Here is a 27605-nt window from a genome sequence, read left to right on the forward strand (position 1 = left end):
ATCTATGTTATCTCATCTATCTCTGGTCGGTCTAGAGATGTCAATGGGTCGGATTTTCGAATCCGAACCCGACTCCAAACCCGAAACCCGAATCCGAATCCGAACTTGACGGATTTTAAAAATTCATATCCAAACCCGAACCCGACAAAAAATCCGAAATCTGAACCCGAACCCAAAAATTTGAATCCGAAACAGTTATTTACTTTTTCAATATTTCAAAATATATTATATTAAATCTAAATTTTTAAAATATAAATTCAAATATAACATCAAATTTATATATATATATATATATATATATATATATATATATATAAAAATAAAATACAAAATAAATTCTGGTTCGAATTGGGTTCGGATTCGGATTCGGGTCGGGTACAGTCAAAATCTATATCCAAATCCATATCTATTTAGTATCGGATATATCCGTTTCATTCGGGTTCGGATTCGGATAAAAATTTCGGATATCCATACCTATTAACATCACTAGGTCGGTCGCACATATAAATCCGATCCGAGTTCAACGCGAATCGAAAACAAAGCGGCTTTTTGGTGCGGTTTGGTTCGGAAGCAGCCAAACGACGTGGAACGTTTCCACACACGACCCCGTCGGGGAGCAGATATGGTGAAAAGTTACCGTTAGAGCTTCTCTCTCGCGCGTGTTAGTAAATACACCATAAAAAGGAGGCCACGAGGTGCTCGTCGAATTGCCCATGAAAGTCTCTTCTCACTCGCCAATCGCCATGCTACTTCGGCTTCAAGAAACCGTGCTCCAAATCCAATCGCCACCTCTGTTATTATCCACACATTATGGGGCGAGGAGACGAGGGGTCGCACCCAAGAAGCCCTCGTTCACTCGGTTTCCTAGAGCCTCTGCGGTCACTTCTAGAACCCAAGTAAGCGCTTCTTCGCAAAGCTCTCTCGCTTTCTTGCTCTTGAAGTTCTTAATTCTGTTTTTGCAAGAAGTGGTTTGTGAGGTGTATCGTCCATGTCGATTTTGTTTGTACCTTTGATCTTGGTGGTCGATTCTGTGTCTTAGAACTCGCGAAATTAGAATGCAACAAGCTACGTGGATGCAGCAAGAGAAAGTTATATGAGCAAGTTGAATGAAACCTTGATTCCATGAAGGACATTGTGATTGGATCATAATTGTGAAATCAGAACGAAGTTAAGATGTTGGAGGAAGGAACATCTTAATTGCAAACCTCTACTCATTGTTTGGCTGTAAAAATCTGAGTTTGAAGTTTTTAATTTTATGCGCCTTATTTCATTCTTTAGTTGTTACCTATTTGATTCCATTAGCTCCGATTTAAATTCGACGTTTTTGAATATGGAGGTCAATTCAAATGTTCTTGGATAGTGGATTCTCTAGCCGATTTTATGAAGAATAAGGGATAGAATGTTTAGCAGCAGTTTCAATTATTCTCTAGCTGATTTTATGAAAAATAAGGGATAGAATGTTTAGCAGCAGTTTCAATTGATAGCAGGAAGACGACTCAAAACTGGGTTGGGGTTCCTTGCTTTGATGTAGTAAAATCTGGAGCCTGACCAGATCTTGAATGTAATGCAAACAATACATTGTTATTTTGTTTTCCTAAGATAATAGAAAGATCTTTTTTTACATATTCAGTGTCTATTTTACATATTTTTAATTTAGTTAGAGATCTTCTGGTAATTTCTTGTTATTAATATCTAACTAAATATGGTAAATCTTGTAGAGCATAATGGAAAGAATTTCTGGGAGTGATGAAGTTGGTGGTGCAGGAGGGGCTTACTCATACAATGCTTTGAAAAGATTGGATCAGCTGTGGTCTAGTATTTGTTCTGCTCCAATAGGTAGGTTTTGTATTATCAGCAAACTGCTTAATATATTAAAGTTTATAGCCACTTTCTGTTTTGCGTTGTTCATCAATTTGAAAATTTCTCCACTAAAAATGACTGACCATCTTGTTCAACTATGATCCAAAAGCCTCATGATACTTTATATGCAGAGTATAGGTCATTTTCTGAACATTCTTCTGTCTATGCTTCAAGTGTTTTCTCATCTTTCCTACTTTCTGTTCCTTATATTTTGTGAGATCATAGAATATACTGCACTCTTCATTCCATATAACATGCATTTCTGCTGTCAGCCTTATGGAGAATTAATTAATATTTTGCATCACTGTCATTTCTAGAGACTTGCTGGAGGTTTATATCTGTTCCTGGTCGGTCTTTGAAAGTTCCCTGAAATATTAGACAGAAACTGAATTGACAAGGTTAATGGCATTTACAGATGGCTTGATATCCCCGCCAACTGCATGTTCAGATAGTATAAGATTTCTGGATGTTACATCAACCTGTAAAGCATATCAAGTTTCTAAAGAGAAAAGGATTCCCTGAAGTTATAGAATATGGATCAGAACGCAAAACTAGATATCAGTCTATACACTAAATTAAAATGCAAGCGAACTTTTTAAGCCTACATCTTTTATCACAATTTGGTTATTGAACATTTCTGAGAGATAAAATTGTGAGCTTGTCAGGTTCAAATTCAGAGAAAATTCTTGAAGTTGTTTCTAGAGTTCCTGGTTCATCTCTCCAGTCGGATCTGCGGGACAATGCTAGAAGAGTCTTTGACGTAATAGTTTGCGGTGGCACTTTGGGTGTTTTTGTTGCTACAGCTCTCAGTTCCAAAGGTCTTCATGTTGGAATTGTCGAAAGAAACATCCTTAAAGGGGTTAGTCTCTATGGCAATTATAGAGTTATCCATATGATAACATCTATTTTCGATGTGCTTTAAAGTGTTTACTTGTGCTTTTTCTCAGAGAGAACAAGAATGGAATATTTCAAGAAAAGAGCTAATGGAACTTGTCAAACTTGGTCTTCTTTCTGAAGAAGAAATTGAACAGATTACTGCAATTAAGTTCAATCCTGTAACTTCATGGAACTCTTTGCTGCCATTGCCGATTTGATCATATAATCTTCGTCTAGCATTTCTATAACTATTGTCTTGCTCTTTTTTCAGAATAGGTGTGGGTTTGAGAAGAAAGGTGACATTTGGGTGGAGGACATTCTTAATCTTGGAGTTTCGTAAGTCAATATCAGACTTTTATGCTATAATGATGTCATTAACAAAAACAGGTATTGCCACTAAGTGGCAAGCTTGGATAATGCATGATCTGTAATCTGTGGATGTAGGCCAGTGAAACTTTTGGAGATTATGAAGAAGCGTTTTATTTCCTTAGGTGGGATTATATTCGAAGGCAAAAGTTTGTCTAGTATATGCATTTATGATGATGTTGCGGTAAGTCAAAAATCACTACATTTCTGTAATTGCTGCATTATGAAGTGTAACAGAAGCCTACTATCATGTGAATTTGTTTTCATGTTTTATTTAAATGTTGCATAAAACATTATAACAAAAGCCTACTATCTTGCATAAAACATTATTTACTGATTCTGGTATATTAAATTCCTTTTCTGATCCATTACGTGATAATGACGATGACCCGAACAACATTGGCATTCTGAATGTTTGCTTCCTTTCTGTTTTGTCATTACTCTCCTGATATTGGTTGTATAGTTTGTCCATTTCTGTATTCTGGGTAACGGTGATGAAGCTCTATAAGCAACAAGACTTGGATTCCAGATAGTAACATGTTAATTTTATTGTTCAGATTCTTCAACTGAATGATGGTGAGGCTCTGTCTTGTCGCCTAGTTATTGATTCTATGGGAAATTTCTCTCCAGTTGTGAGGCAGGTATGTCTTTAAGCATGTTGCTTACATACTCTTGGTGGAAATTGTTGCTTTTCTGTGCATGTATATTTCAGGCTTTGAGAGACTTGGGCAATCTATATATAGAAGTTGATACCTCAGGCTGTTTTCTTTCTTCTGTAACCTATCATATACTAATCTAGATGGTGAAACATCAGATGGATTGCACAATCATTATAATAAGCCGGAGGATCAATTTTGTATGAAACTTAGCTTAAAATTGCTAAATCCATTGTTCAACGGTTTGGTGATGATGTATGGTAATGAAAAATGGAAGTGTGAAATAATCTTTATATCATGAGCTAACCACAATTCGGAATAGATTTTCATTCTTGTGATACTTCCGAACGATTCTGGAAATTTAGATTAAAAGATGCTGCAAAAGTTTTTTTTTTAAAATGCAATAAGTCTGTGTGTTCAATCACTCAATAGGGTTATAAATGGAATCACCTGATATGAAGTATTGTCAATCTGAGCGTGGTTTTGGAAGTAACCATATATTCTTTTCATAAGGGGAATGGTCATGAATTAGTGTAGGAGGGCAGTATAATTCAATGGATGGAAACAACACTGCTAATACTTTTTACATGATGATCTGTTAAGAACAACTAACTTCAAAGTGATAATGTTGTCATATTTGCCATGGCAAGTAGATATCATAAAAAGAAAAAAAAAATCAACATTACTTAGCAAAGAACAGCACTAAATAGAACAACTGAAGAATGGGACTACTTAGAACTGATTCCAAGCTTAGAATTGATTGCAAGCCACTGTGATAACTCTTTATCCCTTGTTTTGTGTTCAATATCAATCTAAGTGACTATAATTAGTGCCAAAACTATTTTATTATTCTTGTTTTAATTGGTTTCCAATTCCATGGACTTCTAGCTCATCTAATTTATTTAATAGATACGCCGTGCTAGAAAACCAGATGGAGTATGCCTTGTTGTTGGCTCTTGTGCTCGTGGTTTTTGTAATAATACGACAAGTGATGTCATTTTTAGCAGCTCATCTGTGAAGAAAGCTGGAAATTCAGTTGCACAGTACTTTTGGGAGGTTTATTTCTTATTCTCATCTCAGTTCTAACCAAAAGTACACCAGAAATTAGACATATCTTACATTATCACCTTACAGTGGACCTTCAAAACAATTATATCCTTACTCCTTAAATACAATGAGTTTCTGCATAATACGACATAAAGTAGGCTCAACACCCTCTCTAACTTTTGCATAAAAGGTAAATTAAGCTGTTAATAGAGCTGATTTTAATCAGTCATAATTTGTGCATATTATCTATTACAACATAGATTGGTCAGATCTTGGTCTTATCTGAACAGTTTTCTAGGCATTTCCTGCTGGTTCTGGTCCCACTGATCGCACCACTTATATGTTCACTTATGTTGATGCACAACCTGGGGCTCTGAAGTTGGAAGAGCTTTTAGAGGAATATTGGGATCTTATGCCAGCTTATCAGGTTAGTATTGAGTTTTTTTTTAAAAAAATAATTTCTTATTTTATTTTATTTTTATTACATTGTTTGTATCATATTTATCAAGGCCATATCTCATAAACTTTTACATTGTGGTATAAGTTTCTTGACGCAAAAGGAACATTTTATTCTTCGTAAGAGAGTCATTGTAGGTGAAACATCTGAATAAAGGGAATTCATTTTCAGCATAATGTGAAACTTCTTAAAGATCACATTCTCAGCGAAGTAAAGGAAATCTCTGGAAGTTATATTATGTAGTAATGTAGTATTATCATAATCCATTTGAAACCTTACCTTCATTTCATGATTCAAGTTAGTTTATTACATTTATCACTTACTTCTAAATGATCAGTTGTTATGTCTATTCTGCTTAATAGGGCATATCTCTTGACCAATTGGAAATTCTTAGAGTCATCTTCGGCATTTTTCCTACTTATCGTGATAGGTAACACCCTGATTAACTATGTTGTGGAGTGAACTCTTCTTGTACTTTTGTTTCTCAGCTATGTGTTTTTCTGATACTAGGGATACTTGTGCATATATAAGAATATTCTTCGTCCTTTTCCCTCCTTACTCTATTGATTTGGACCCATATATGTTAAGGAACCATGCACTTTGAAATGATCATGAACCTAGTATTAGTCCCGAGTCAGAACTGATTTTACGATTCAATTATTTCATGTTTCTCCTGCAAAGTTTAGTTGTATTCATGGAACTTTGTGGAATTCAAAATAAAAGTTTACTTTAACTTCTATTCGTTTGCATTTTGACACCTCTCATAATCTCAATTCTTACAGCCCCTTGTCAGCAGCATTTGATCGTGTTTTACAGGTATATGATATTGTGATTCCTTTTGACTTAATGAATGCCTGCTAAGTCATTCTATTCTTTATTCTTCAATTATTTTCATTTAATAAGTATACTGCAGGTTGGTGATGCTAGTGGAATCCAGTCACCAGTTTCTTTTGGAGGTTTTGGGAGCATCATGCGACATTTAAGCCGGCTTTCAACTGGTATATAGGGCTTAAATTGATCATTTAAGTTGGACCATTCACTTCACCGTGTAAGAATCGAAAAACAACATACAATGGATGAAATTGTGAAATTTCATGAATAAGTTCTACAATTTGCAAACTGTAATCATAAGTTGATCACCACAAGTAGCGACCATTTAAAAAATTCTTTTGATGTTCTTTTTATCAAAATAAGTGCTAGCATTCCTGTTGTTAGAACGCTAATTAGTTAAACTCATTATTCTCACATTATCTGGCTGGCATTTAGAGAGGGATCTAGTGAAAGGAATAACAAACGTTATATTAATTTGGGTGGAAATCTGAATTTACCTTACACTTCATACGTTTCAGTGAAGAAACAGATTCCTAGGGAAAGCAACACAAATTATAGGATGTGATCTTTATGTTCTATATGTTATTTGACCATGATTTTTAGAAACTTACATCGATGAATGCAGACTAACATTCCTTTTGGTTTTCGGAGATTAAGGTATATATGAAGCAATGGCGGGAGATCTCTTAGATTCACATAGTTTGCGGTTGCTAAATCCTTACTTGGTTAGTATTTCCAGTTCAACTTTACTAAGATAATCCAATGCAAAGGCCTTAACATAATTCTTCATGTTGCAGCCAAATTTAAGTGCATCATGGTTGTTTCAGAGGGCAATGTCGGCAAGGCCACGTGTTGATGTTTCACCAAATTTTATTAATGAGCTTCTTTATGTGAATTTTCAATCCATGCAGGTAGAGCTTCTTTTTCCATAAAAGCTTCCTTATAAATTACATGCTTATGTAGCTTTGATTTTTGAAATTCTTTTGTGGAATCTCATTATATTTCACCAGAAGCTTGGGGATTCAGTTCTTCGGCCATTTCTCCAGGTTGTTAGTTGGTACATGATTCTAATTCATTCTTTCTAATTTTACTTTTTCCTATGTAAAACTGCTGGAAATATTTAGTTTTGCTAGCCTGCTGTCTTATAGTTGACATCACGCAAGCTCTTGTAATAGAAATTAGATGTAATTTAATATTATTGTGCATTTGTAGGATGTAATACAGTTTGGTCCTCTGGTAAAAACTTTGGGTTCTGTTATGCTATCCCAGCCCCTGATCATACCCTCAATATTTAAGCAGGTGAAGTCGAGATTATCATTTTTTTTCCCTGCATCTAGTAATTTAAATTTGCAAGGTACTTCTTTTAACTAACAAAGCATTTTCCAATAGATTTTCCCTGAGATATAAATGACTTTGTCGAATGCATCTGCATTTTTATATTGATATTTTGCTGGAGTTGTGAAAGAATCTGCTGCTATTTTTTGTTGTTGCTTTATTTAGGTTGGAACTGATGTGATCCTTGACTGGTCGGTTCATTTTATGATGCTTGGCTATTACACGTTTCTATCCAGTTTTATTGATCCTATCATTAGGTACACGGCCATAGCTGTTTATTTAGCATGCATGCAGATTTTTCTGGTGCTACATTTTGCTGTTGCTTATGAAGCAATGACTTTTAAGACCTTTTCTTTTAAATATTTATTATGAAGGTCATGGGTTGAATCCCTACCACCAAAGAAGAAATATGAGTGGAGACGGCAGTTGGAAGCATGGAAGTATGGAGCAGGTTTAGATTATAATCAAACGGAGTAAATGGCTCGGAAAGAGAACTCCAGATCTAAGGTAAGCTGGTATAGTTTTACTCTGCTATATAGAGAGATCAATTTGGTGTTGTTTCTTTTTGCAATGTTTTAATTTTTGAAAATTTTTATCGAGTTTTTTTTTAGAGGCACTATTTCATCAAATTACCATTTTTTACATTTTTGAAATTTCTCCTCTTTCTTTCTTTTTATTTTACGGAGAAAAGAGGATGGCTAGTAAATTGGTGATCTGAAGTTTATCATATTGCGAACCCCACCTCTTGGAACTCCTCTTGTCATCATACACTAATAAGATAGAGTACGAATATACATGCCTATGTTGGGAACAAGCACTTTAGTATTGTTAATGTCGGATTAAGCATTTTGGGCCACACGAATCAGGCCAAACAAGTTGTTAATACAAGTTGACTAACTGAATCATTATATTTACCTAAAAAGAGTTTCCCAGATGCAAGTACATAGGATATGTTTGTAAATAGCTCTCAATTTATTTACAAACATCTGCTATGTACTTGTAAGCCATGTCAAACAATTTGTTTGTAACTCAAACTTATGTTTGGTTTGTACACATGCAATGCGGAAAAGGAAAGGAAATGACATCTCTGTTTGAACTAACATTGAAATGTGATGCTGAATCTAAAGAATCTGTGTGCATTTCTTTTATTTTCTTCCTGATCTCCGTATCACTTAAGGTGTTGTTCATGAATAACTGTACTAGTAGCTTCTTGTTTGGTCTGATAGGCTTGCCATAACCCATATAAGTTCGATGTCCCTGATCAGTAATCAGATAAGTAGAGTTAGGAAAGGCCAATTAATCAATTTTCAAGCCGATATAGAAAAGTTCGCAGTCTATTTTACCTGTAAGGAGCGTGCCATGTTTCCTCCATGGCTTGCTATGAAGAGCTGACTCCTGAGGCAGACTTCATAGTCTAATGCAGCGAGCACTGATGGTTTATGCTTAAGAGCATCGAGTTCGCCGTGCCTTGCTAGGTTCCATTTGTTGAATAATTTGGGGAACTGTGATTTCAGTGGTTGAAGTGCTTTTTCTCCTCCAAAAGGTTCACCCCCAGCCCAGTAGATCCTTGTGTCTTCAGATGCACCAAGTCCTTTTAGCATCCTATAAGACAGAAAGAAGATTAACAATGCCTTAGTAGAGAGCTGCAGTAGTTAAAACCAAACAATGAATGAATAATACTACCACAGTCGAAAGGACAAGCATGTTAATCCAGGATTATGGGTCCAAACCAACTAGTCGTATACTCACTAAAGCAGGAGATAAGATTAAAATGCCAGTGGAGTGTACCTAGAGATCTCATTGGCATTGAGGGGGCAAAGACCGGCATGGTAACGCTGTTGGGCTGTGAGCTTAGTACGAGATGTTAAGAATTGAGGTTTTGATGCGCGTTCATTTGCAATCAAAAGGTCGGCTTCCGCACCTAACCCTGAGTGGCAACCTGTTCTAACCCATACATCCTTCTCTAGCCTTAGATGCAAGGCCATGTATGGTCCTTCCACTCTCATCCTAGTAATGAATTTCTCTGCAAGATCTTCAATCCATGGTTGGAACTTTAAAGCCTCAAAAGCCACCTACAAGATTTTGTATGGTCCTAGTTTTAGTCGCATAAGTTAAATTTTGTATGAACAAATTGACTTTGAGGACCACGAAAGGTCTTACCTTGCATCTTAGCTTTTGTAGGTCAGAGGAGAGATTCTTGGCGAGTCTAGAGTCAAAAGCTCGGAGAAGAAGAATGCTGTCCCTGCTAAGCTGCAGAGGAATATCATTGATCCATAGGTTTAGATAGGTCTAAGAAATTTCTGTGTTCGTATTTGAACAGTCTTTGGTGTGTCGGTCGGAATCAAGAAAAAGGACATTTTAATAACCATACCTGTTGATGCAGAAAATTATACTGTAGTTTCTGATTTTAAGTTCTCGTTACTGTGAAAGAGCTGAAGGATCGGAAGTAAATGCATATATTAGGTGCAGAGATGCGGAGGTGATTAGGAAAGAGAATAAGAACCTTACTGTGAACCTAGATGAAGGCTACAATCCACTAAGGAAATAGTTTTCTTTAGAAGTTTAGGAAGCTTTGTGACTAAAATCATTCCCAATTAGAGCTTTTACTTTCGGAAATCCAAAATCCTACATAAATATTTTAACTTCAGTCAAAGTGCGACCTAAGTTGGCAATAGTTGTCATGCTTTGGACACCACATGGTAGACTCTGTAATCGGAATGTAACTTGCTGTTTTTGTACCATGGAAACAAATTTAAAAAGGGCTCTTAAGAACAATCTAATCTACAACGTATTCATGTGATCTTGATAGCATTATATTGCCTTAGAATAAACAAGGTCTTTGGTCTTAACGTATTCATGTGATCTTGATAGCATTATATTGCCTTAGAATAAACAAGGTCTTTGGTCTTAAACTAAATAAGTTAATTCAGAAGAGATGCAGGGTCCCCATGTGATCACATTCTTCAAAGTCCAGCAATTAATTTTCTATATACGAATTGCCAGTTTGAGCATTGATTTGCATAGATTTGTTTATAATGCTTAGGCAACTCCGAGGGTTTGGAATCCTTCAGTTTTTCAATGCTAATCAAAACCATAAAAGCCAAACTGTTTTGCTAGTTGATTCACTGGAGTTTTTTTTTTTTTTTTTTTTTTTTTTTTTTGAGAGATAGGTAGTGAACAACAGTTTAGTAATCCATGATTGATAAGTTTTTTTTTTTTTTGAGAGAGATAAGTAGCACGCTATCCACTTCATTTATTTCATTTAGAAATAAACTTAGCTAAAAATGTGAATCAATTAGAATTCGAATTTGGGTCTCAGATACCAACCACCAAATACTTTGCTACTTGTTCTATGATTGATATGTTATTTGTCTTCTTCCACCAATGCTATTCAAACCATTTTATTGCGTAGAAGGGAAAAAGAATGACTATAAAATATTTTAAACATCCAAGGGGCCGTGCTTTAAATACTGGAGTACCTTGTGCTGTTTACGTGTTGCATTTTCTAACTTGCTGGGCCCTGCACTTTTAACTGGTTGGTCCCAGAATGACAAGGTAGTAGATTGTTTTGGAGAGCGAAAAAGGTTAGCTTTTAATAACTACAGTACCTCTTAGGATTTAATACTCTAAAACTGTGCATTTATTAGAAAATAAAATAAAATAAAATAAAATAAAATTGGAGCCTTCGACTTCTCAGATTATAAATTTAGAGGTAAGTATTCGGCGAGCATTTTAACACACCTTGTGCATGTAGTTCGTCCGCACCCAATCCTCGTCGGCGTTGAACGGCATCACCGGCGCCCTCACCCGCCGCCGCATGAGGTGCGTCGCCGGCAATGTCGAAACCACTGCCACGTCATCCTTCAGCGTCATTTTGAAATGCCCAACATCAAATATATCCCCAAATTCACTGCACTAGAACAAAAACAAAGCATGCACATATCCTAATATGAGTACTTATATATTAATCCAAGGTTATTAACCCAACCAGTACTCCTCACTAATAATTCAATAACATAAGCACCCTAGCTACGTACGTGTACGTACACACCCTCCCTACCTCTCGTCGCCCCACACTTGATTGACCTGCAGCACCGGCACGACAAGCGCCGCCTTTAAGATCCGTGCGACGACGACCGCGTCGATGATCTGGTTCCGCTGCTGGTTGAGCCCTCCGGACACCACCGCAATCATGTACTTCCGCGGCGCCGTCGCCGTCGTCGTATCCTGATCCGATGACGTGTTACGGTACGACTCGCTGAAGCTCAGGCACGGCTGCGCATGGACCGTGGTCGTCGCCTGCGCCCACCGCCAGAACTCGTCGTGCGGACGCAGCGGAGGTCGGAGGCGCGGCAAGAAGCGCCCGCAGGACAGCGGAGGGAGGGGGAGTTGGGAGAAGTTGAGCAATGCCCAGATGGCGAGGAACGGAACGAAGAAGCGTCCGGCGCGGCGCGGGGACGGGAGGAGCTGGAGCAGGAGCTTGTGTTTTGATGAGGATTTTGGTTGTTTCAGTTTGATCAGAGAAATGGGTTTTTGAGTGATGGAGATGTAGGAATGAGAGGACATTGTGATTAGCTAATTAACTCGCGGTGTGATCTCCTCTAATGGCTTAGTTCTCCTAATTATAAGGCCTTAGTGATCATTTTTATGTTACGGCTAGAGGAGAGAGAGAGAGAAGTGCGAGGAATAAAGTTAAGAAGCAAAAGAATATATATATATATATATATATTATTATTATTATTATTATTATTATTATTATGGTACCTAACACGGCTTTTAGTTAAGAGATTTAATTATCGTCATGTCGACTGGACTATTAAAAAAAGTATATTAGTAAAACGAAATAAAAAATGATTCATGTGTTCGTGATCTACGTGTCGATTTCTCTAATCTCAATTTATAAACTTCTATATTGTTTTATATAATTTTTAGCTGTATTATTACAGCATTGACTTTGAATTTCATTATGAAGGTGAGAAGAAGATGCGATCGAGGTGGAGAAATAATCATCGCATCTATATACGTCATGTAATAGAAGCACGTTTCTTTCGAAGATGGAGACCGATTATAATTTCCTTCCTATAATGCTCTTTCACAAGGTGCACGTCGAATTTTGGTATTTATTAGGATATTATAGCCATTGTGACCATGTGTCCCTAAGTACCAATCTTTTGTTCTTTTATATTTTGTTCTTTTTTCAGAGAAGCATGACAAACTATACTATACTGATCCTGGATCATTTTTCAGAAATGAATTCAGTTAAAATTATAAAAAATTAGACTTCGAACTTGAACTTCAAATATAAATCATTAAATTTTTAGTCAATTGTGTTAGATACCGTCTATCTCTAAATACTAATCTTGGGGAGCAAAAGTTGTGTACGAATGCCCCGCTTCGTGTAGTTTTATAACCATCGTTTTATATAAAATATTTTGAATACTTTTATTCAATCTAAATGGGAAAAAAAAAACTTGGGAAATTAATTAGTTACGCGATTGGCCACTGTATTTTTGACGAAATTTCATTTAAGTTATTGAGCTTAAATTTATTGAATTTAATTTCATTCGAAGTTCAATAACCAACAATACATAATCTTTTATCAAAAAAATTTGTTTTTTTTTCTTTATCTTGTTCATCAAAGAACTCAATCATGGACTTATTGATAGAACCATGACATATTCTCCCTTTTATATCTTCCGGGGAAAAGAGAAAACACCATGAAAGCACTCTCTCACCCACTAGTGGGNAGGGGGTCGCGGGCGGTGGAGAGGAGGGTGAGGAGGGGGGCGACGGTGAAGAAGGATGGTGAGGAGGGAGACGACGGTGAAGAAGAAGGCGACGGTCCGCCTTTTTTTTTCGGCGAGAAAAAAAAAAAAAAGAACGACAGAAACGAAGAGGAGAGAGAAAGAGGAAAGAGAAAAAGTAATAAGGGTATTTTGGTCAGTTTGCTGAAAAAGCGGACCGAATCTGCAAAAACGAAAAAGGTGACCCAGTTTTGCAAAAGCCCAAAATAAGTGGATTTTTTATGCAAAAAGGCCTATATACTTCTATATTGTTTTATATAATTTTTAGCTGTATTATTACAGCATTGACTTTGAATTTGATTATGAAGGTGAGAAGAAGATGCGATCGAGGTGGGGAAATAATCATCGCATCTATATACGTCATGTAATAGAAGCACGTTTCTTTCAAAGATGGAGACCGATTATAATTTCCTTCCTATAATGCTCTTTCAAGGTGCACGTCGAATTTAGGTATTTATTAGGATATTATAGCCATTGTGACCATGTGTCCCTAAGTACCAATCTTTTGTTCTTTTGTTTTGTTTTTTTTTTTTTTAAGAGAAACATGACAAACTATACTCCTGGATCATTTTTCGGAAATGAATTCAGCTAAAATTATAAAAAATTAGACTTCGAACTTGAACTTCAAATATAAGTCATTAAATTTTTAGTTAATTGTGTTAGATACCGTCTATCTCTAAATACTAATCTTGGGGAGCAAAAGTTGTGTACGAATGCCCCGCTTCGTGTAGTTTATAACCATCGTTTTATATAAAATATTTTGAATACTTCTATTCAATCTAAATGGAAAAAAAAAAAACTTGGGAAATTAATTAGTTACGCGATTGGCCACTGTATTTTTGACGAAATTTCATTTAAGTTGTTGAGCTTTATTTATTGAATTTAATTTCATTCAAAGTTCAATAACCAACAATACATAATCTTTTATCAAAAAAATTTGTTTTTTTTCTTTATCTTGTTCATCAAAGTACTCAATCATGGACTTATTGATAGAACCATGACATATTCTCCCTTTTATATCTTCCGGGGAAAAGAGAAAACACCATGAAAGCACTCTCTCACCCACTAGTGGGGACTAAATAAAGATAAGCTCGCACGTTAACGTAACCTCTATTGACTCGGGTGGAACCCTAAATTATTTTCTATATAAAAGGACAAGTAAGCCCTACAAATTTGTTAGGATTAATATCAAAGCCAACCATGTGATTCTACCCCACTGTTGTATTCTGTGGTAGCTCACTAGGTTTCATCAGACAACTAAGCGTTGTCACAAAATGAACATTATTTGTTTAAGACCATTATGTATATATGATTCCGATTCCTTGCACTTTGTACTAAACCCACATGCCTAATGGAACATAGGTTAATCTACTTCATGATAGTTAAGCAGTCCAAATCAATCTTTTCTAACATATATATATATAAAGAAATACATAACGAGTTTAGTTTCAGTGAACGACACACTGATTAAAAATTAGTAGTTTAAAAAAGTTTGTTAACAAAGTTATTGTACTAAAAAAATCATATTTTTTAAAACTCTGTTTAGTATTATGAAAAGTTGCGTTACATGTGATAATAAAATACAGTGTAAAAAAAAAATACTCGGTTTGGTTTCGTATACCTGATCGGTGGTTTTGATTGAATATTCAAAATTTGATAATTGGTGAGCAAAAATCAAACTCAAAACTCTTAATCGCAAAAAAAAATCTTCATATTAAATATATTGTTATAGAAAATCTTTATGTTAAATAAATATTATTATTAAATATCTTATTCTGTTGTCCTGATATTCCACCCATTATGAACTTTATGCAATTAGCAAGAGGATTGTTTCATCTATTAATTGTTGTGTTAATCATGCTTTGATGGTGGAAGTTTGCTCTTGATTGGAATTGATTACCTTCCGATAATCAAAGAACATGGCAATCAACTAAACATCAGATTGGGTGGTCAAATCAAAACATTTAGCCACGGCATGTCCTTAATTATTAGATTGTACCAAATTGTACCCATCTGCCCCTCTTAATAATGATTCCAATTATCTCATTACCCCAACTAACCCCCTGTTTATTGTTAAACACCAATTAATTTGAACCATTCTCAAGCAATTTAGCTTTTAGAGAAGGAATTTGCTTAGCTCAAATTGGTTGTTTGGAAGAAGCAATATGTGGAAAGCACACTCAGTCCATCACAAGTCCTTGGAAGTGAAAAAAAAAAACACATTTATCAACCATTCCTGGTGCAAATGGCAAAAGGATTAATGGTCGGTACCCTAGGCCCCAACTTCGAAATCTAGTTGTTTCACATTCTTAGCTAAATTTATTTTTAGAAAAATAAAAAGAAGCGAATAGCATGGGGTTTAATTTATATAATAATATGCTCCTGATCCGGGAAAAAGGAAAGATAAATCTCTCTTAAGTCCATGATGTATATATACGTTTTTACGTGTAAAACCGATTCCTTTTAGAGATCGAACTAATATAAAATACTGAAGTAGCTCGCCTCTCATCTAGAAGTGTTTACTATTAAGTGACTTGTAGTACACCATCAATTAATTTAAGAATATATTTACGTGGGAAAATTGATTAACCTGCATTGTAATTCCTTGTATAATACCGATCATTTAATATTTCTACATTAGCTAGGAACCGAACCAAAAATAAGCTCCTAAGAATATGAGAATTTTGTAATTTTCCTTGAACTACCGTAGCAAATTAGTTCCTTTCTTTACGTAAATGATATAGCGTTGCACATACCGACCTGAATTGGTTAAGATATAACTTTTTAAATTTCACTATAAAACATATTTAAAAAATATATTTTTTATATGTTTTCAACCTAACTCTTCTTTTTTGACTTGATGTGCTGGAGCGGTGTATCACATTTCTTTTCTAGCAAATAAAAGGAGTGTGCCTGGTATTGTCCTTGAAGTAAGATGTTTCATAAAGTGCCTGGGTAGGAGAGGTTGTTAACCAACAATAATTGGTAGGTAATTGACTCATGCCCGCAAGGTTTCATTCCGAATTGAAAATATAAATATAATCAAATGTTGATTGTCCGGCTTTCGCCAAAAAAGCTTAAAAACTTTCTTATCATGAGGATAGTTTGTTCAACGGCCAATGTCACTGCCTAAACCTAATCCACAACAATGAGAAAAGGAAAATATAAAAATATATAAATTTATCTCAATTATCACTAATTTTGATCTGACTATCCGATCTTTAAAAATTTTGATGTTATTATATAATCTTTTAAATTATTTAAGTTGAGCTAGTTAATCACTCTTTCGCTTCAAAATTTGAAAATGTCATTTGTGTTTATGAGTTTAGTTGATATATTTTATACAATCTACACAACTATAAAAATTAATTAAAATATACAGTTAGCTTAAATTTAAAATCTGAAAAGTTATTAAATTACTAAATCAAATAAATTAAAGATCAAATACTAAGATCAAAATTTTTAAGAGTCCGGATAATCTAATCATCATTGTCTATAGTTCACGTAAATTTTATTTTATTTTTCAAAAAAGAATGCTAATAACTTACTCCTGTAACTAGATTAAGGAAACCACAAAGGTCGTTTAATATCCCTATCCTATCTCGAGGAGGAAAGGGTTCAAAAAAACAAAAATAAAAAAACCTATCAATTTTAATCAGAAAAGCGAACCTCGGAAGTATTAAAGGCTCCCAGCGATCATTTATTTAACAACAATAGACAAATTAAACTAACGCTGGAGCAAATTCTAACTTATTAATCCTCCAATCGTAAAAGGGATCTTCTTGGTAAGATGACTTAGGCTCTGAAAAGTTACAATATGGTGCAGCAGAGTACATGATTAAAACAAAAGGTTCTCTTTCACTAAATAAAAGGGGGCTCATCAACTCCCACAGCAAATAAATGCAAGAAAACTCAGTACTAACCAAAATATAATGACTTCCTGGGCTCTACTTGTCGATTATCCCAACTGGCATTGGTTTGCGAAGGCTACTGCGCAACACCGCAATAAACTCTATTGGGTGATTAAAATTTAATAAAACGTAATCAGTAACAAAAATCAATAATCCACATTTCATAATAAGCATGATTGATGCCCCTCAAATCACATCTCTCATGCTCAACAGCTACCATCAGCAAGGAAAGCAACCCCCGCAAGAAAATCTCTTGACCCGCTTCTAATAATTGTTACACCCATCGCTATAGTGATCCCACTTCAAGATAAGGAATTACCGATCTCCTCAGACATAGACGGGATGCCATTTGCCGAAGAAAATATAGATACCTTGAACCAAACATCAATCAACTAGCCTGATTGAAGGAGGCTGCCCATTGCAGAGATCACTACTAAATTCAGCCCCCCGGAAACATTAAGCTTTGATAGAGCCGCTCTTGGCTGTATAAATTGATGTTCCAATGAACCTTCTCAGAATTTCCAAAAAGCACCAACTGGTCCGCTGGATAATTAATCTAATATCAATTGATGAACTGGATAGTAAGTATTAGGAGTGATGGCAAATAAAATCGCAGCTACTGTTCAATCTTGCACATGCATTCCGGACAACGTGGGTGCCTGTAAATACTCCTTGCAACCGGCCTTTCATGAACCTGCTTCGTCTGTTTTATTGTCTTTCTCACTCTCTCCTCAAACTCCTTCCACTCTATCGTGGAATTTTTTAAGAAGATACTGGCTAATCGGCGTTTGTTGGGCCTTATTGTGGGAAGTTTCCTACCGCCATAATACATTCGGTGCCCTGAAACAAGAGAAGATAACTGGCTCCCTGAATCTGTCATCGCAAATGCATCGGCAGCAGCACACACAATGAAGTCCAAGGCAGCTAGCTGTGCGGAATTACAAAGGATTAGATTTACCACTCTTGTGTACGCTACAACTACATTTAGAGTCTCAAAGAAAAGTTCAATTAAAATTTACACAATGAATCATTGAATTTGGTTCCTTTATTTACCTCTATTTTGGCTGGAAACCAGTCCAGTATGGCATTTATGATTTTATCGAGAAAATATATATTAACCATACATGTATTCATATAAGATAATTTAATCCCAAAATAATCAAATTGGAAGTCAAATCTCAACAAAATAATTTTATTAATTTCTTGAAATCACCTCATAATGGTCCTTTGGAAGGACCAAATACAATTCCTGCAGTGTAGATGCATCAGCATGCAAATACGTAAGGTTCATATTTCTCCTTGTGTGCTAATATATATTTCCATGGTCGAAAAAGCAAAACTTCTAGTACTGCCAAGTGTTATAATTAAAAGATTTTCTACTTAGAAAATCAAAGCAAAAAAATAGTTGAATACCTGAGAGGAATAATTGCGAAAGGGTTCGATTTCAGCTGAAGAAAGGAGACTTTCTTTTGTTATTAAATTTGGATAGAGACGAGTTATAGCAGCCATTCTCGACTTCCCTCCATATATTTCTGCACCTGCAATATATACGCTTGTGCTGCGCTTGAAGCCAAGAGCAGCAAGCATAAGCACTGCTTCTTCAGGTGTGAGAGGACATTTGCCTTCAGATCGCAGGAATGCAGCTGAAGGTACCCTAAAATGATAGGGCGAAAAAATCTGAAGTTTACTCTCGTATATTAGAACTAAGTAGTAACGATGAAAATATAAATGTTCATGAACTATAATTACTTTGTCGTTTTCCTAAGAAGTGTCAATACAGGGAAGTGGATGGAACGGTATGCTTCTAACTCTTCCTCTTCATCCTTGCCTCCACCAAAGTAACACATAGAGTAAGCAGCCATGTCAATTTCAAACCTGAGGTGCACAGCTAAGTATCTGGAAGAGACGTTATTTTTCCCATCAGGATTCACTTTTTCTATAAACCGACCTAAGAGATTATGTTCCAAAGGATTTGAATGTGTACAATAATTTTGCATCCTTTTCACAAGCAAAGCTCCAGTTTCTCGTATTTTATCAACAAACCGTAGAGCATGGAAGTTGCATCTGCACCGGAGCCTCTGAAAAGAACTGTTGTTAGATAACAAAGCACTAAATAATATATTTTGTGAACAAAGACAGGAGTTGCAAAGACATAACATAAGAAACAGTCAAGCACACAATGTGATCGCTCTAATAGATTTCGGAAGGAATAGATAGATACCTGTAGCTCAAATGGTATGGGATCAAAAGCTAAACGATTCCCAAATCCGACGAAATGAACTACCCTGTTCTTAAGTAGAACCGGTAAGATCTTTTTAACATAGAAACTTGGCTTTGACTCTTTCATGACTTCAACATCAGTCACCTAAAAGAGAATTCACTAACTTTCAATTAGACGAGACGAAGAATTTGACATTCATTTTCTTTTCATTCCTATAATAATAGAGTTCCAAGAATGCACTTACAATACTGCCAATGGCTTCCAAGTCTAATGACTGTAGTTCCACAGGAAGTGCGTTGACAATCCGAATATCAGCTTTCAAATAATCAATAAAATGCTCCTCCTGATATATATCGCTGAATTGGCTAAGATATAGAATTCATCATGTCACTTTCCATATCTACATATTGCAGAGTATGGTCTAATCTTAGCATTAGCATATCCTATTTATACACTATATAGTTTATCTGGGAAGCATCATATACTAGCTACAACTGAATTAATCTTTGTACAAATGACAATAAGCCAGACTAATAGGTAAAACAGAGAGACTGAGACTTAAACAGAACAAAACTGTTGCCGCAGTTCAGATGTTTCATAGATCAGATGCCATTTAATCTTCACAGCTTTTCTTAACTACTCTAATAACTTTTCTTTGCCATTTCTAAGATGCCAACTTCCATAGTTTCCAACACCCCTCACATTGTAAGCACTTTCTAACAACTTGCAGTGTTTTGCGCATATTTCTCTATTCAAAGATTTTGGCAAATTAATGTGGGTTTGAATTGCAGGTTTTGACACATTACTGGGGCACGAACATATAAAAATACACATGCATGCATGTATCTACATGTATACAAATAGATACATGACATTTTTTCTAATATGTACATAACTTTCCCAGAATACCAGGTAAACTGGAAATGTCCATGCCATAATTGTGGTTGGTTAGAAATTTTAGTTTTCCCAGTAATTTCAGTGAGGATAGCATATTCACCATGATTTTTTTTTTATTTGTGAAAAGTACACCATGAAATGACTCTTTTTTTGTGTTCACCATGAAAGTTTTTATTACTATTGCAGGTACCAGTAGATAACAATAGAGATAGATTCACTAACTATTCCAGTAAGGCTCTTACATAAGATTATCATGTATATCTTTGCTGACCTGGTTTAACAACAAATATTGTTACATGCTAGCTCATTCAGAAACGGAAGCTAAAGTAATAATTCTTCAAGAAACATAAACAAAGCATACTCTCCAATGAAGGAAAAAAGTATCCAGAAAATATTGCAAGACAAAAAAAACATACCTTTTATCTCTCCATACACTATTATACTGGAACTTTGGAATGACAAGAGTTGCATTAAGTAAACGAGAAACAGCAACAGCATTGCAGATCTGTTAAAGTCCAAACAATTTTAATCAAAAGCCAAAGTGGATGAAAGCAAGATCTCAAGAAAAAAGTTCAAGAATAAAGAGCAAGATTTTTTCTTTTTTTTCCCCCCTTGGGAGTGCACAATCATGTGAGAGTAAAGATTCAGATTTCAGAAACAAAGAATTCTTAGGAATATAATGTTACTATAGGAAATAACTTTTATAAATGCATCATCTAGTATGCTGTGCTCTTTCTTTGCACAAATCAGCAGTCTGATGCATTGAAAAATAGCAGAAATTCTGAACATTAGTCACAATAATGCATAAGATGAAAGTACTATCATATGGCTACCAAAAAATCCATCATAGTTACTCCTGAAAGCAGTAGGCAGTAGTAGTTAAGCACTCCCATTTCTTGCATGTTTATTAAAAAAATTGCATTGTTATCCTACTCAAGCTGTTAAATGCCACTTTAAATCAGCAGCAACAATTATAGACCTTCTAGACAACTGAATCACCAAGGTAAGTTGAAAGCATAAGATGTTGACAGAGGCTCCAGAGTCTTACTATAACAAGTAGCCAGATACTCCCTTAATTTCTTTTCTAGAGTTCTCTCGAATTTTATAAGAAAAATATCATAAAAAGTTATTCTATTTCAGGATAAATGCTTACAGCCACTCGCTGCTGGTTTATACCTCCATTTGCACTGACTAGGATGTAGCCATTCAGCCCTTCTACATTGGAAAGAATCACAAAAAATGAAAATAAAAATAAAAATAAAAATCAGGAGCTAAAGAATATTGGAATGGAATTTGCTTGTAAGAAATGCAAAAGAACGGTGAGATCAAGGTAAGAAGTAAATCAAGCATGAAGTGCAGGTTCTATCTCTTATATTAGTGTAGATAGAATAGCAAAGATTATTAGAAATGAATTTACCAGAAGGTTCCCAACTACGCTTATCAGCACAAGGTGTCCACGAAACAGCAGAATCAAAAGGCTCCTGCCATAAATCCTGAGGCTCCGGTTGGCTTTCTGCCTAGCTACCATATAATTCCAAATTTAAACAACATCATATCAGTTAAATTGAAGTCAGATTTGGACGAGATTAAGCCATGTCTATGAGATGAGAATTGTACCTCTGCCAAAGCATGGGCCGCCAAAGCCAGCAGCCTTGTAAGCATAACTCTGTGAGCCCTTCTACCTTTTCCCTTGACACTCCTACCATCCTTTAAGAATTTCAAAAAACATAAATACAAGGTCAAAAATCTTGCAATGTAGTCTTATACATATCCAGATGCGGTGCATTTTGGTTACAGAAGCAGAGCAAAGTTTTTAGAATTTCTGTTGGACACTGAAAATACTAGTTTGCTTTATACTACTAAGATGCCAAATGCAGATGACGAGACATGTAAACTTGTTCGCCGTGAAATGTACAGTACGCATCTCAGATGCATCTTGATCGCAATAACTGGGACATCTCTGCAGGGGACGAGACCGAAGAATATAGATAAGATTGAGCTTCTCTAGAGTAGATGCTATCATTATTGCCAAACCTTTTTCCCTCGATCATATAGTGTATCCGGGTTACAAAATCTGGGCACTTTTATACATACTTGTGTGACTAATTTCTATTAGTTGTTCTTTCCACTGAGTGCATCATAATGATTTGAAGGCTTGGTAAATAATGGGATTCTGAGATGAAAACCAACATAAACTGCTTCAATGAGTTCACGAACTACCTGATCCTTGTTCAAGAGCCCGGGATCATTGCGACGGTGCCGCAGCGCCGGATCCTGGAGCCGCGAGAACATCCACCAGTTCATGAGGAAGAAGAAGGCGACGACCCCGGCCCACGCCAAAACCCCCCGCGTCCTCCTCCTCGGAGGAGGCCCCTTCTTCTTCTTCGCCCCCGATCGCTTCGGCGCAGGCACCCTCTCCCTCCTCAGCGAGCCCCAGAGCGATCCCAAACGCGAAGGGAGGAGACGCGACGAGGAGGGGGATTCGAAGGAAGAGGACGAGGGCGTTGGCGAAGCAGGAGGAGGAAGAAGAAGAGGAGGAGGAGGAGCAAGAGGAGGAGGGGAGGAGGAGGAGGAGGCATCGCAGGACGCCATGGATATTGATTCTTGATTGATTGTTTGACTCGTCGCCGACAATGGAGAGCAGGAAACGGAGGAGAAGGAAGAGAGAAGAAGAAGAAAGACGTGAAGAAACAAACACACGGGAGGGAGGAGAGAGAGGGGATCAGCGCAGGAAGCGGAGGCGCACTGCTCGCGTCACGTGGTGGCTCGCTGCTCGACTTGATCACTCTGCAGCACCAGCAAATAAAATGATGGATAAAAAATAAAAATAGTCGATGCGATGTGCAGCGTGAATTTTGGCCCCCTGATTATAATATTTTTTCTTATTCAGATTTTTATTGCCGCCATTAATTCGGGTTGAAATCGAGACATGTCATGACCTGGCCGGCAGACTGTTCATCTTTTCTCCCTGTCTGCCGCTGTCAGTTTCTCTCTCTCTCTCTCTCTAACTTTACTCTCTTTTCTCACTGTAGCCGGAAGTCGGTCAAATTGTGCTGCTTCCTGTTTCTATTTTGTACATATTCCCTTTTTATATTTTCATTTATTTTTTTAAAATATTTTATAATTAGTGAGATTTATTACAGCATCTGTTCTTTCTTTTCTCCTTTTGCTTAGGTTAACTAACCACCATTAGATAATCCACTCTAATATATTATCATGATGACTATTTTGGCAGCAGATGCATTATGATAAATTCATAATCATGTCATGTGATGATGACCAGAGTAGCAAATTGAGGCAGAAATTTGGTATTAAACGGTGCGCTTAATAATTGCTTTTGTCTTTAATTTATTTTAGCATGTTTTTATACTTAAATTTAGATACACAATTTTTTAAAAAATTTATTATATCATATTAATTATATTTCTAAATATTGGTATTTTTTAACTTTTATAATAAACTTCAAATGAAATAATTCGCGGTCTACATTCAACAATTATTTTAAAACTTTAAATTTATTTAAACTATGGTAAAAATATATTTCTCAAGAAAGCAACTTATATGATTTTTTTTATAATTAAACTTTTAGTAAAATTAAAAGAACAAATTATACATATAAAAAGGAGTGTTTAGACCTTATCAGCCCAAAAGTTAAAATAAATTTTTTTTAAAAATCAATAAATATGTGTAAAAAATCGACCGTCCCTAATGCAAGTAGTAAAAGAGCTTGATGGTTGGTACCCGAGATCTAAGTTCAAATCCTGGTTGATTCACATTTTCAGCTAAGTTTATTTCTAAATAAAATAAATGAAACGGATAGCATACTATCTATCTCTTAAAAAAATAAATGTGAAAAAAATAAAATTGTGAAAAGATTAGTGTCAGTAAAATTAAATTTTAAATAGACATGGTAGAAAACAATATATTTTCTTTGAATATATAGACGGTATAGCTTAATAAGAATTATTATGTTGGAATAATAATATTAATTAGTATGATATTTATTCACTTTGCAGTTATTGCATGTTTCCGAGATGAGTGGATAGTACATGCTATATATTAATAGTGATCTAATTCAACAATACTTAATAATAATAATAAATAAAAAAAATTAAAATCTGGATCACGGCGTAGAAGAGTGTAGTTTGGCCGATATTGCTGTGCCGGGCCCCGGATCTCTCTCTCTCTCCTCTTCGCAACTCCATGAACGGCCACGGCCACGGCAACCGCCACCATCGCCATAACCACCACCTACGTCTCTCCGTTCCCGCTCCATCCCCGAGCCTCCACGGCTCGTCTCCTCCCCCGCCACCTCCCGCTGCTCCGCCGCCACCCCTCCGACCTCTCTCTTCCCGTCCACCCCCTCCTCCGCCTCCACCCCTTCGAAGCGGCGCCACCACCTCTCCTCCTCCTCGTCGTCGTCGCTCTCCTTCTCCTCCCTCTTCCTCCTCCTCTTCTCCCTCCGATCCCTCTACTCCCTCCTCCCCTTCCTCCGCTCCGCACCCTCCTCCTTCTCCCTCTTCCCCTTCTCCTTCCTCGTCTCCCTCCTCTCCTTCTCCCTCTCCCTCCTCCTCCCCCTCCCCTCCCTCTCCTCCTACTCCTCGCTCAAACCCTACCTCCCCCGCCTCGCCTCCAAATCCGCCCTCCTAACCCTAGTCTTCCTCCTCCGCTTCCACGCCCTCCGCTTCTGCCCCGCCGGCGCCGCCATCCTCGCCGACCTCGCCGGAGCCCTCCTCGCCAAGGCCGTATCCGACGCCCCTCGCCGACGCCGCCGCCGCGCCGCCGCGATCCGCGGCGGCGCCGCCCTCGCCGCGGCCGTGGTGCTCCTCTCGTTCAGCTGGGATCGCGTCGGGTGCTTCCCCCTCTCCTCGTCGTCGCCGTCGCCGCCGCCTCCGCCCGAGGGATGCGCCCGCGTCGCCCCCATGCTTCTCCCCTTCCTCTCGGGGTTCCTCGGCTTCTTCGAGCGCGCCGCCACCAGTTGGGGCTCTCTGCGGCAGCTGGGAGCGAGGAGGGTTAGGCTCTACTCTCTCGGCCTCACCACGGCCATGCTCTTTTTCCCCGCCCTCGCGAGCTTTCTCTTGCAAGAAGGTGATAGCGGCGCTGTATCATTTTCTACTCTTGGTTGGCCTCTGATTAATACCGTAGTATTTGGGGTAATTCTTAGTGAAAACTATAATAGTGATGAGAAGGTGCTTTTTAGTGCCAAGGATTTCCGCCGAGATTTTGCGGTGACCTTCTTCTGCACTCTTATCTTGGAGCTCGTCTACTTTCCCAAACTTTCTCTGCCAGGTTTTCTGTTCTGTGGTTTGTTGCTGTGGATTTCGGTTCGGGACTTGGGCTCGTCATCCTTGAACTATGTGGAACTCGGTAGCTCAGATCCTTCCGAATCACTGTATTCTATGATAATGGGCCCGATTCGACACATTTTGAGTGAGAGGAAATCTAGAAAGATTGCTGCTTTTCTTCTCATCAACACTGCTTACATGGTAGTGGAATTTGTTGCCGGGTTTATGAGCAACAGCCTTGGTCTAATATCCGATGCTTGTCATATGCTGTTTGATTGTGCTGCACTGGCTATCGGGTTATATGCTTCTTACATTTCCAGATTGCCTGCGAATAGTCAGTATAACTATGGTCGAGGCAGATTTGAGGTGCTTTCCGGGTACACTAATGCGGTGTTTTTGGTGCTTGTTGGGGCATTAATTGTTTTGGAATCCATCGAGAGGATTCTTGATCCTCAGGAGATTTCGACGAATAGCTTATTGGCTGTGTCAATTGGGGGGCTTGTGGTGAACATAGTGGGATTGGTTTTCTTCCATGAAGAGCATCATCATGCACATGGCGGGGGATCCTGTTCTCATTCACATGCCCATTCACATACCCATTCACATTCCCATCACGATCACCGCCACCATAAACATGGAAATGATGGTGCTGGTCATGAAGAAAGGGAATGTGCTGAGTATGATAAGAATGTTACTATTCCTTACGAATCATCCGATCGACACTCGCATGATAGTCATAATCATCATAGTTGCAATCATGGGCATCACCATCATCATCATCATCATCATAATCTAAATGATGAGCACAAGAATGGTAACACTGAAGGTTGCAGTCAGGAACATGATCACCACGAGAATAACAAGAAGCATGAACCCCACAGTCATAGCTGCCAGCATGAAAATGATGGTAATAATCATCATGCTGAAGTTCACATTCATCAAAATTCTGATAAAACTCACAGTTGTAAAGATCACTGTAGTCATAAAGAGCAAGTAAGCTTGTCTCAAACATCAAATCATACTCATGGTCCCTCTTCCTATTCAGAAGAAGCACTAGCAACTGGAAAACCAATTAATGATTCCCGAAAACATCGCCATATCGACCATAACATGCAAGGGATCTTCTTGCATGTTCTAGCTGATACAATGGGAAGTGTTGGAGTGGTGATTTCAACTTTGCTTATAAAATACAAGGGATGGTTTATAGCAGATCCTGTGTGCTCAGTATTTATTTCGGTTATGATTGTAGCATCTGTTCTTTCATTGTTGAGAAACTCTGCTGAAATTTTGTTACAGAGAGTTCCTAGAGCTCATGAAGAGGATTTGAAGGTAGCTTTGGATAATATAAGGGGGATTGAGGGTGTCTGTGGCATCACTAACATGCACGTGTGGAACTTCACTAACACTGATATTGTTGGGACTTTTCATCTTCATGTATCGGCAGAAGCTGATAAAGCTTCTGCACATAAAAGAGCTTCAGAACTTTTGCATGAAGCTGGAATTAAGGATTTGACTATCCAGGTCGAACATGTAAAAGGATAGAATGAGTTTCTTTTGCTTTCTGGAAGCGATCAACTAAAAAATCTTCTGCTGTCTATTTATTTTTGTGCCATTTTGCCATGGTAATATAATGAAACTGGAAGATGGCTGAGAGAAACTCTTAATTATTTTAGCTTGAATCACACAGGTACAGAGCTCCTGTTTTTGCTTCTCGTCAAATTGATGTGTGCACCCTTTTCTTAAGCAGCTCTGTTTACAGCAAAGTCAAAGAATTTACCACATTCTATCATAACCTGTGGATAAAACTTGGTGTTTTTCTTTTTCTTTGATAGAGGAATAAGCATACAGCTTTTATCATCAGAAAGGCATCTTTGGTAAGGCAAGACTGCGGTGTTTATATTCGCTCCCTTCTATCGTCAGGAAGAACTCCAAATTGTGTATGCTATTGCTTTTCATTTATTTTGTTTATTCATTTGCTTCCGAAATTTGTAGAGAAATTGGTGTTTTCACTGAATTTCTTTAGCGGCATTATAGAAGCACTAGCTTTTTTATGGTGCTT

The 27605-nt window shown here is 37.2% G+C and overlaps 4 protein-coding genes across 17 annotated transcripts; 2 read left to right on the top strand and 2 right to left on the bottom strand.

Annotated features, from left to right (window-relative positions):
• Window positions 577–13687, top strand: LOC109703605. 11 transcript variants are annotated; one of them, XM_020224323.1, is made up of 19 exons: window positions 591–896; window positions 1719–1836; window positions 2526–2719; window positions 2808–2915; window positions 3008–3072; window positions 3181–3286; window positions 3660–3743; window positions 4668–4814; window positions 5104–5232; window positions 5625–5692; window positions 6045–6078; window positions 6176–6260; window positions 6751–6818; window positions 6891–7004; window positions 7104–7139; window positions 7306–7392; window positions 7594–7685; window positions 7803–7935; window positions 13541–13687. In XM_020224323.1, the coding sequence occupies exons 1-18, from the start codon at window positions 714–716 to the stop codon at window positions 7903–7905; spliced, it is 1821 nt and encodes a 606-aa protein (XP_020079912.1). In that variant the 5' UTR covers window positions 591–713; the 3' UTR covers window positions 7906–7935; window positions 13541–13687. The 11 variants fall into 11 exon arrangements, 8 of the variants coding, with proteins under 8 accessions (XP_020079943.1, XP_020079920.1, XP_020079912.1 ...); XM_020224298.1 differs by lacking the exon at window positions 13541–13687 and adding an exon at window positions 12401–12703; XM_020224307.1 differs by lacking the exon at window positions 13541–13687 and adding an exon at window positions 8115–8311.
• Window positions 8318–12104, bottom strand: LOC109703660 (uncharacterized protein At1g04910-like). Its single transcript, XM_020224369.1, has 6 exons — window positions 11489–12104; window positions 11170–11338; window positions 9589–9678; window positions 9217–9500; window positions 8772–9030; window positions 8318–8685 (listed from the first exon to the last, which is right to left on the bottom strand). Exons 1-6 carry the CDS (start codon window positions 11992–11994, stop codon window positions 8464–8466), a joined length of 1530 nt encoding a protein of 509 aa, XP_020079958.1. The 5' UTR covers window positions 11995–12104; the 3' UTR covers window positions 8318–8463.
• Window positions 16983–23295, bottom strand: LOC109703583 (uncharacterized protein At1g04910-like). Of its 4 annotated transcripts, none has more exons than XM_020224260.1 (11): window positions 23201–23295; window positions 22482–23048; window positions 21879–21968; window positions 21679–21778; window positions 21415–21476; window positions 20678–20766; window positions 19609–19729; window positions 19365–19508; window positions 18893–19221; window positions 18557–18797; window positions 16983–18071 (listed from the first exon to the last, which is right to left on the bottom strand). In XM_020224260.1, the coding sequence occupies exons 2-11, from the start codon at window positions 22851–22853 to the stop codon at window positions 17760–17762; spliced, it is 1860 nt and encodes a 619-aa protein (XP_020079849.1). In that variant the 5' UTR covers window positions 22854–23048; window positions 23201–23295; the 3' UTR covers window positions 16983–17759. The 4 variants fall into 4 exon arrangements, with proteins under 4 accessions (XP_020079849.1, XP_020079865.1, XP_020079857.1 ...); XM_020224276.1 differs by having other exon boundaries at window positions 18893–18971; window positions 19092–19221; window positions 22482–23287; XM_020224268.1 differs by having other exon boundaries at window positions 21415–21473; window positions 22482–23286.
• LOC109728116 lies at window positions 22895–27605 on the top strand. Its single transcript, XM_020258442.1, has 2 exons — window positions 22895–23059; window positions 24545–27605. The coding sequence occupies exons 1-2, from the start codon at window positions 22895–22897 to the stop codon at window positions 27086–27088; spliced, it is 2709 nt and encodes a 902-aa protein (XP_020114031.1). The 3' UTR covers window positions 27089–27605.

Source organism: Ananas comosus, linkage group 2, assembly GCF_001540865.1.
Source record: "Ananas comosus cultivar F153 linkage group 2, ASM154086v1, whole genome shotgun sequence".
In the NCBI taxonomy this organism is placed as follows: Eukaryota; Viridiplantae; Streptophyta; class Magnoliopsida; order Poales; family Bromeliaceae; genus Ananas; species Ananas comosus.

Coding starts and splice junctions, on each gene's coding strand:
- LOC109728116 (XM_020258442.1), top strand. CDS start 22,895: ATGGAGAGCAGGAAACGGAGGAGAAGGAAGAGAGAAGAAGAAGAAAGA. Junction 23,060..24,544: donor TTGATCACTCTGCAGCACCA/GCAAATAAAATG, acceptor TCCATCCCCGAG/CCTCCACGGCTCGTCTCCTC.
- LOC109703605 (XM_020224323.1), top strand. CDS start 714: ATGAAAGTCTCTTCTCACTCGCCAATCGCCATGCTACTTCGGCTTCAA. Junction 3,744..4,667: donor TCTCTCCAGTTGTGAGGCAG/GTATGTCTTTAA, acceptor TTTATTTAATAG/ATACGCCGTGCTAGAAAACC. Junction 6,819..6,890: donor GGTTGCTAAATCCTTACTTG/GTTAGTATTTCC, acceptor TTCATGTTGCAG/CCAAATTTAAGTGCATCATG.
- LOC109703660 (XM_020224369.1), bottom strand. CDS start 11,994: ATGTCCTCTCATTCCTACATCTCCATCACTCAAAAACCCATTTCTCTG. Junction 9,679..11,169: donor GGACGAACTACATGCACAAG/GTGTGTTAAAAT, acceptor ATTCCTCTGCAG/CTTAGCAGGGACAGCATTCT. Junction 8,686..8,771: donor ACATGGCACGCTCCTTACAG/GTAAAATAGACT, acceptor ATTACTGATCAG/GGACATCGAACTTATATGGG.
- LOC109703583 (XM_020224260.1), bottom strand. CDS start 22,853: ATGGCGTCCTGCGATGCCTCCTCCTCCTCCTCCCCTCCTCCTCTTGCT. Junction 19,222..19,364: donor CCATACCATTTGAGCTACAG/GTATCTATCTAT, acceptor AGTTCTTTTCAG/AGGCTCCGGTGCAGATGCAA. Junction 18,072..18,556: donor TTCGCAATTATTCCTCTCAG/GTATTCAACTAT, acceptor AATTCCGCACAG/CTAGCTGCCTTGGACTTCAT.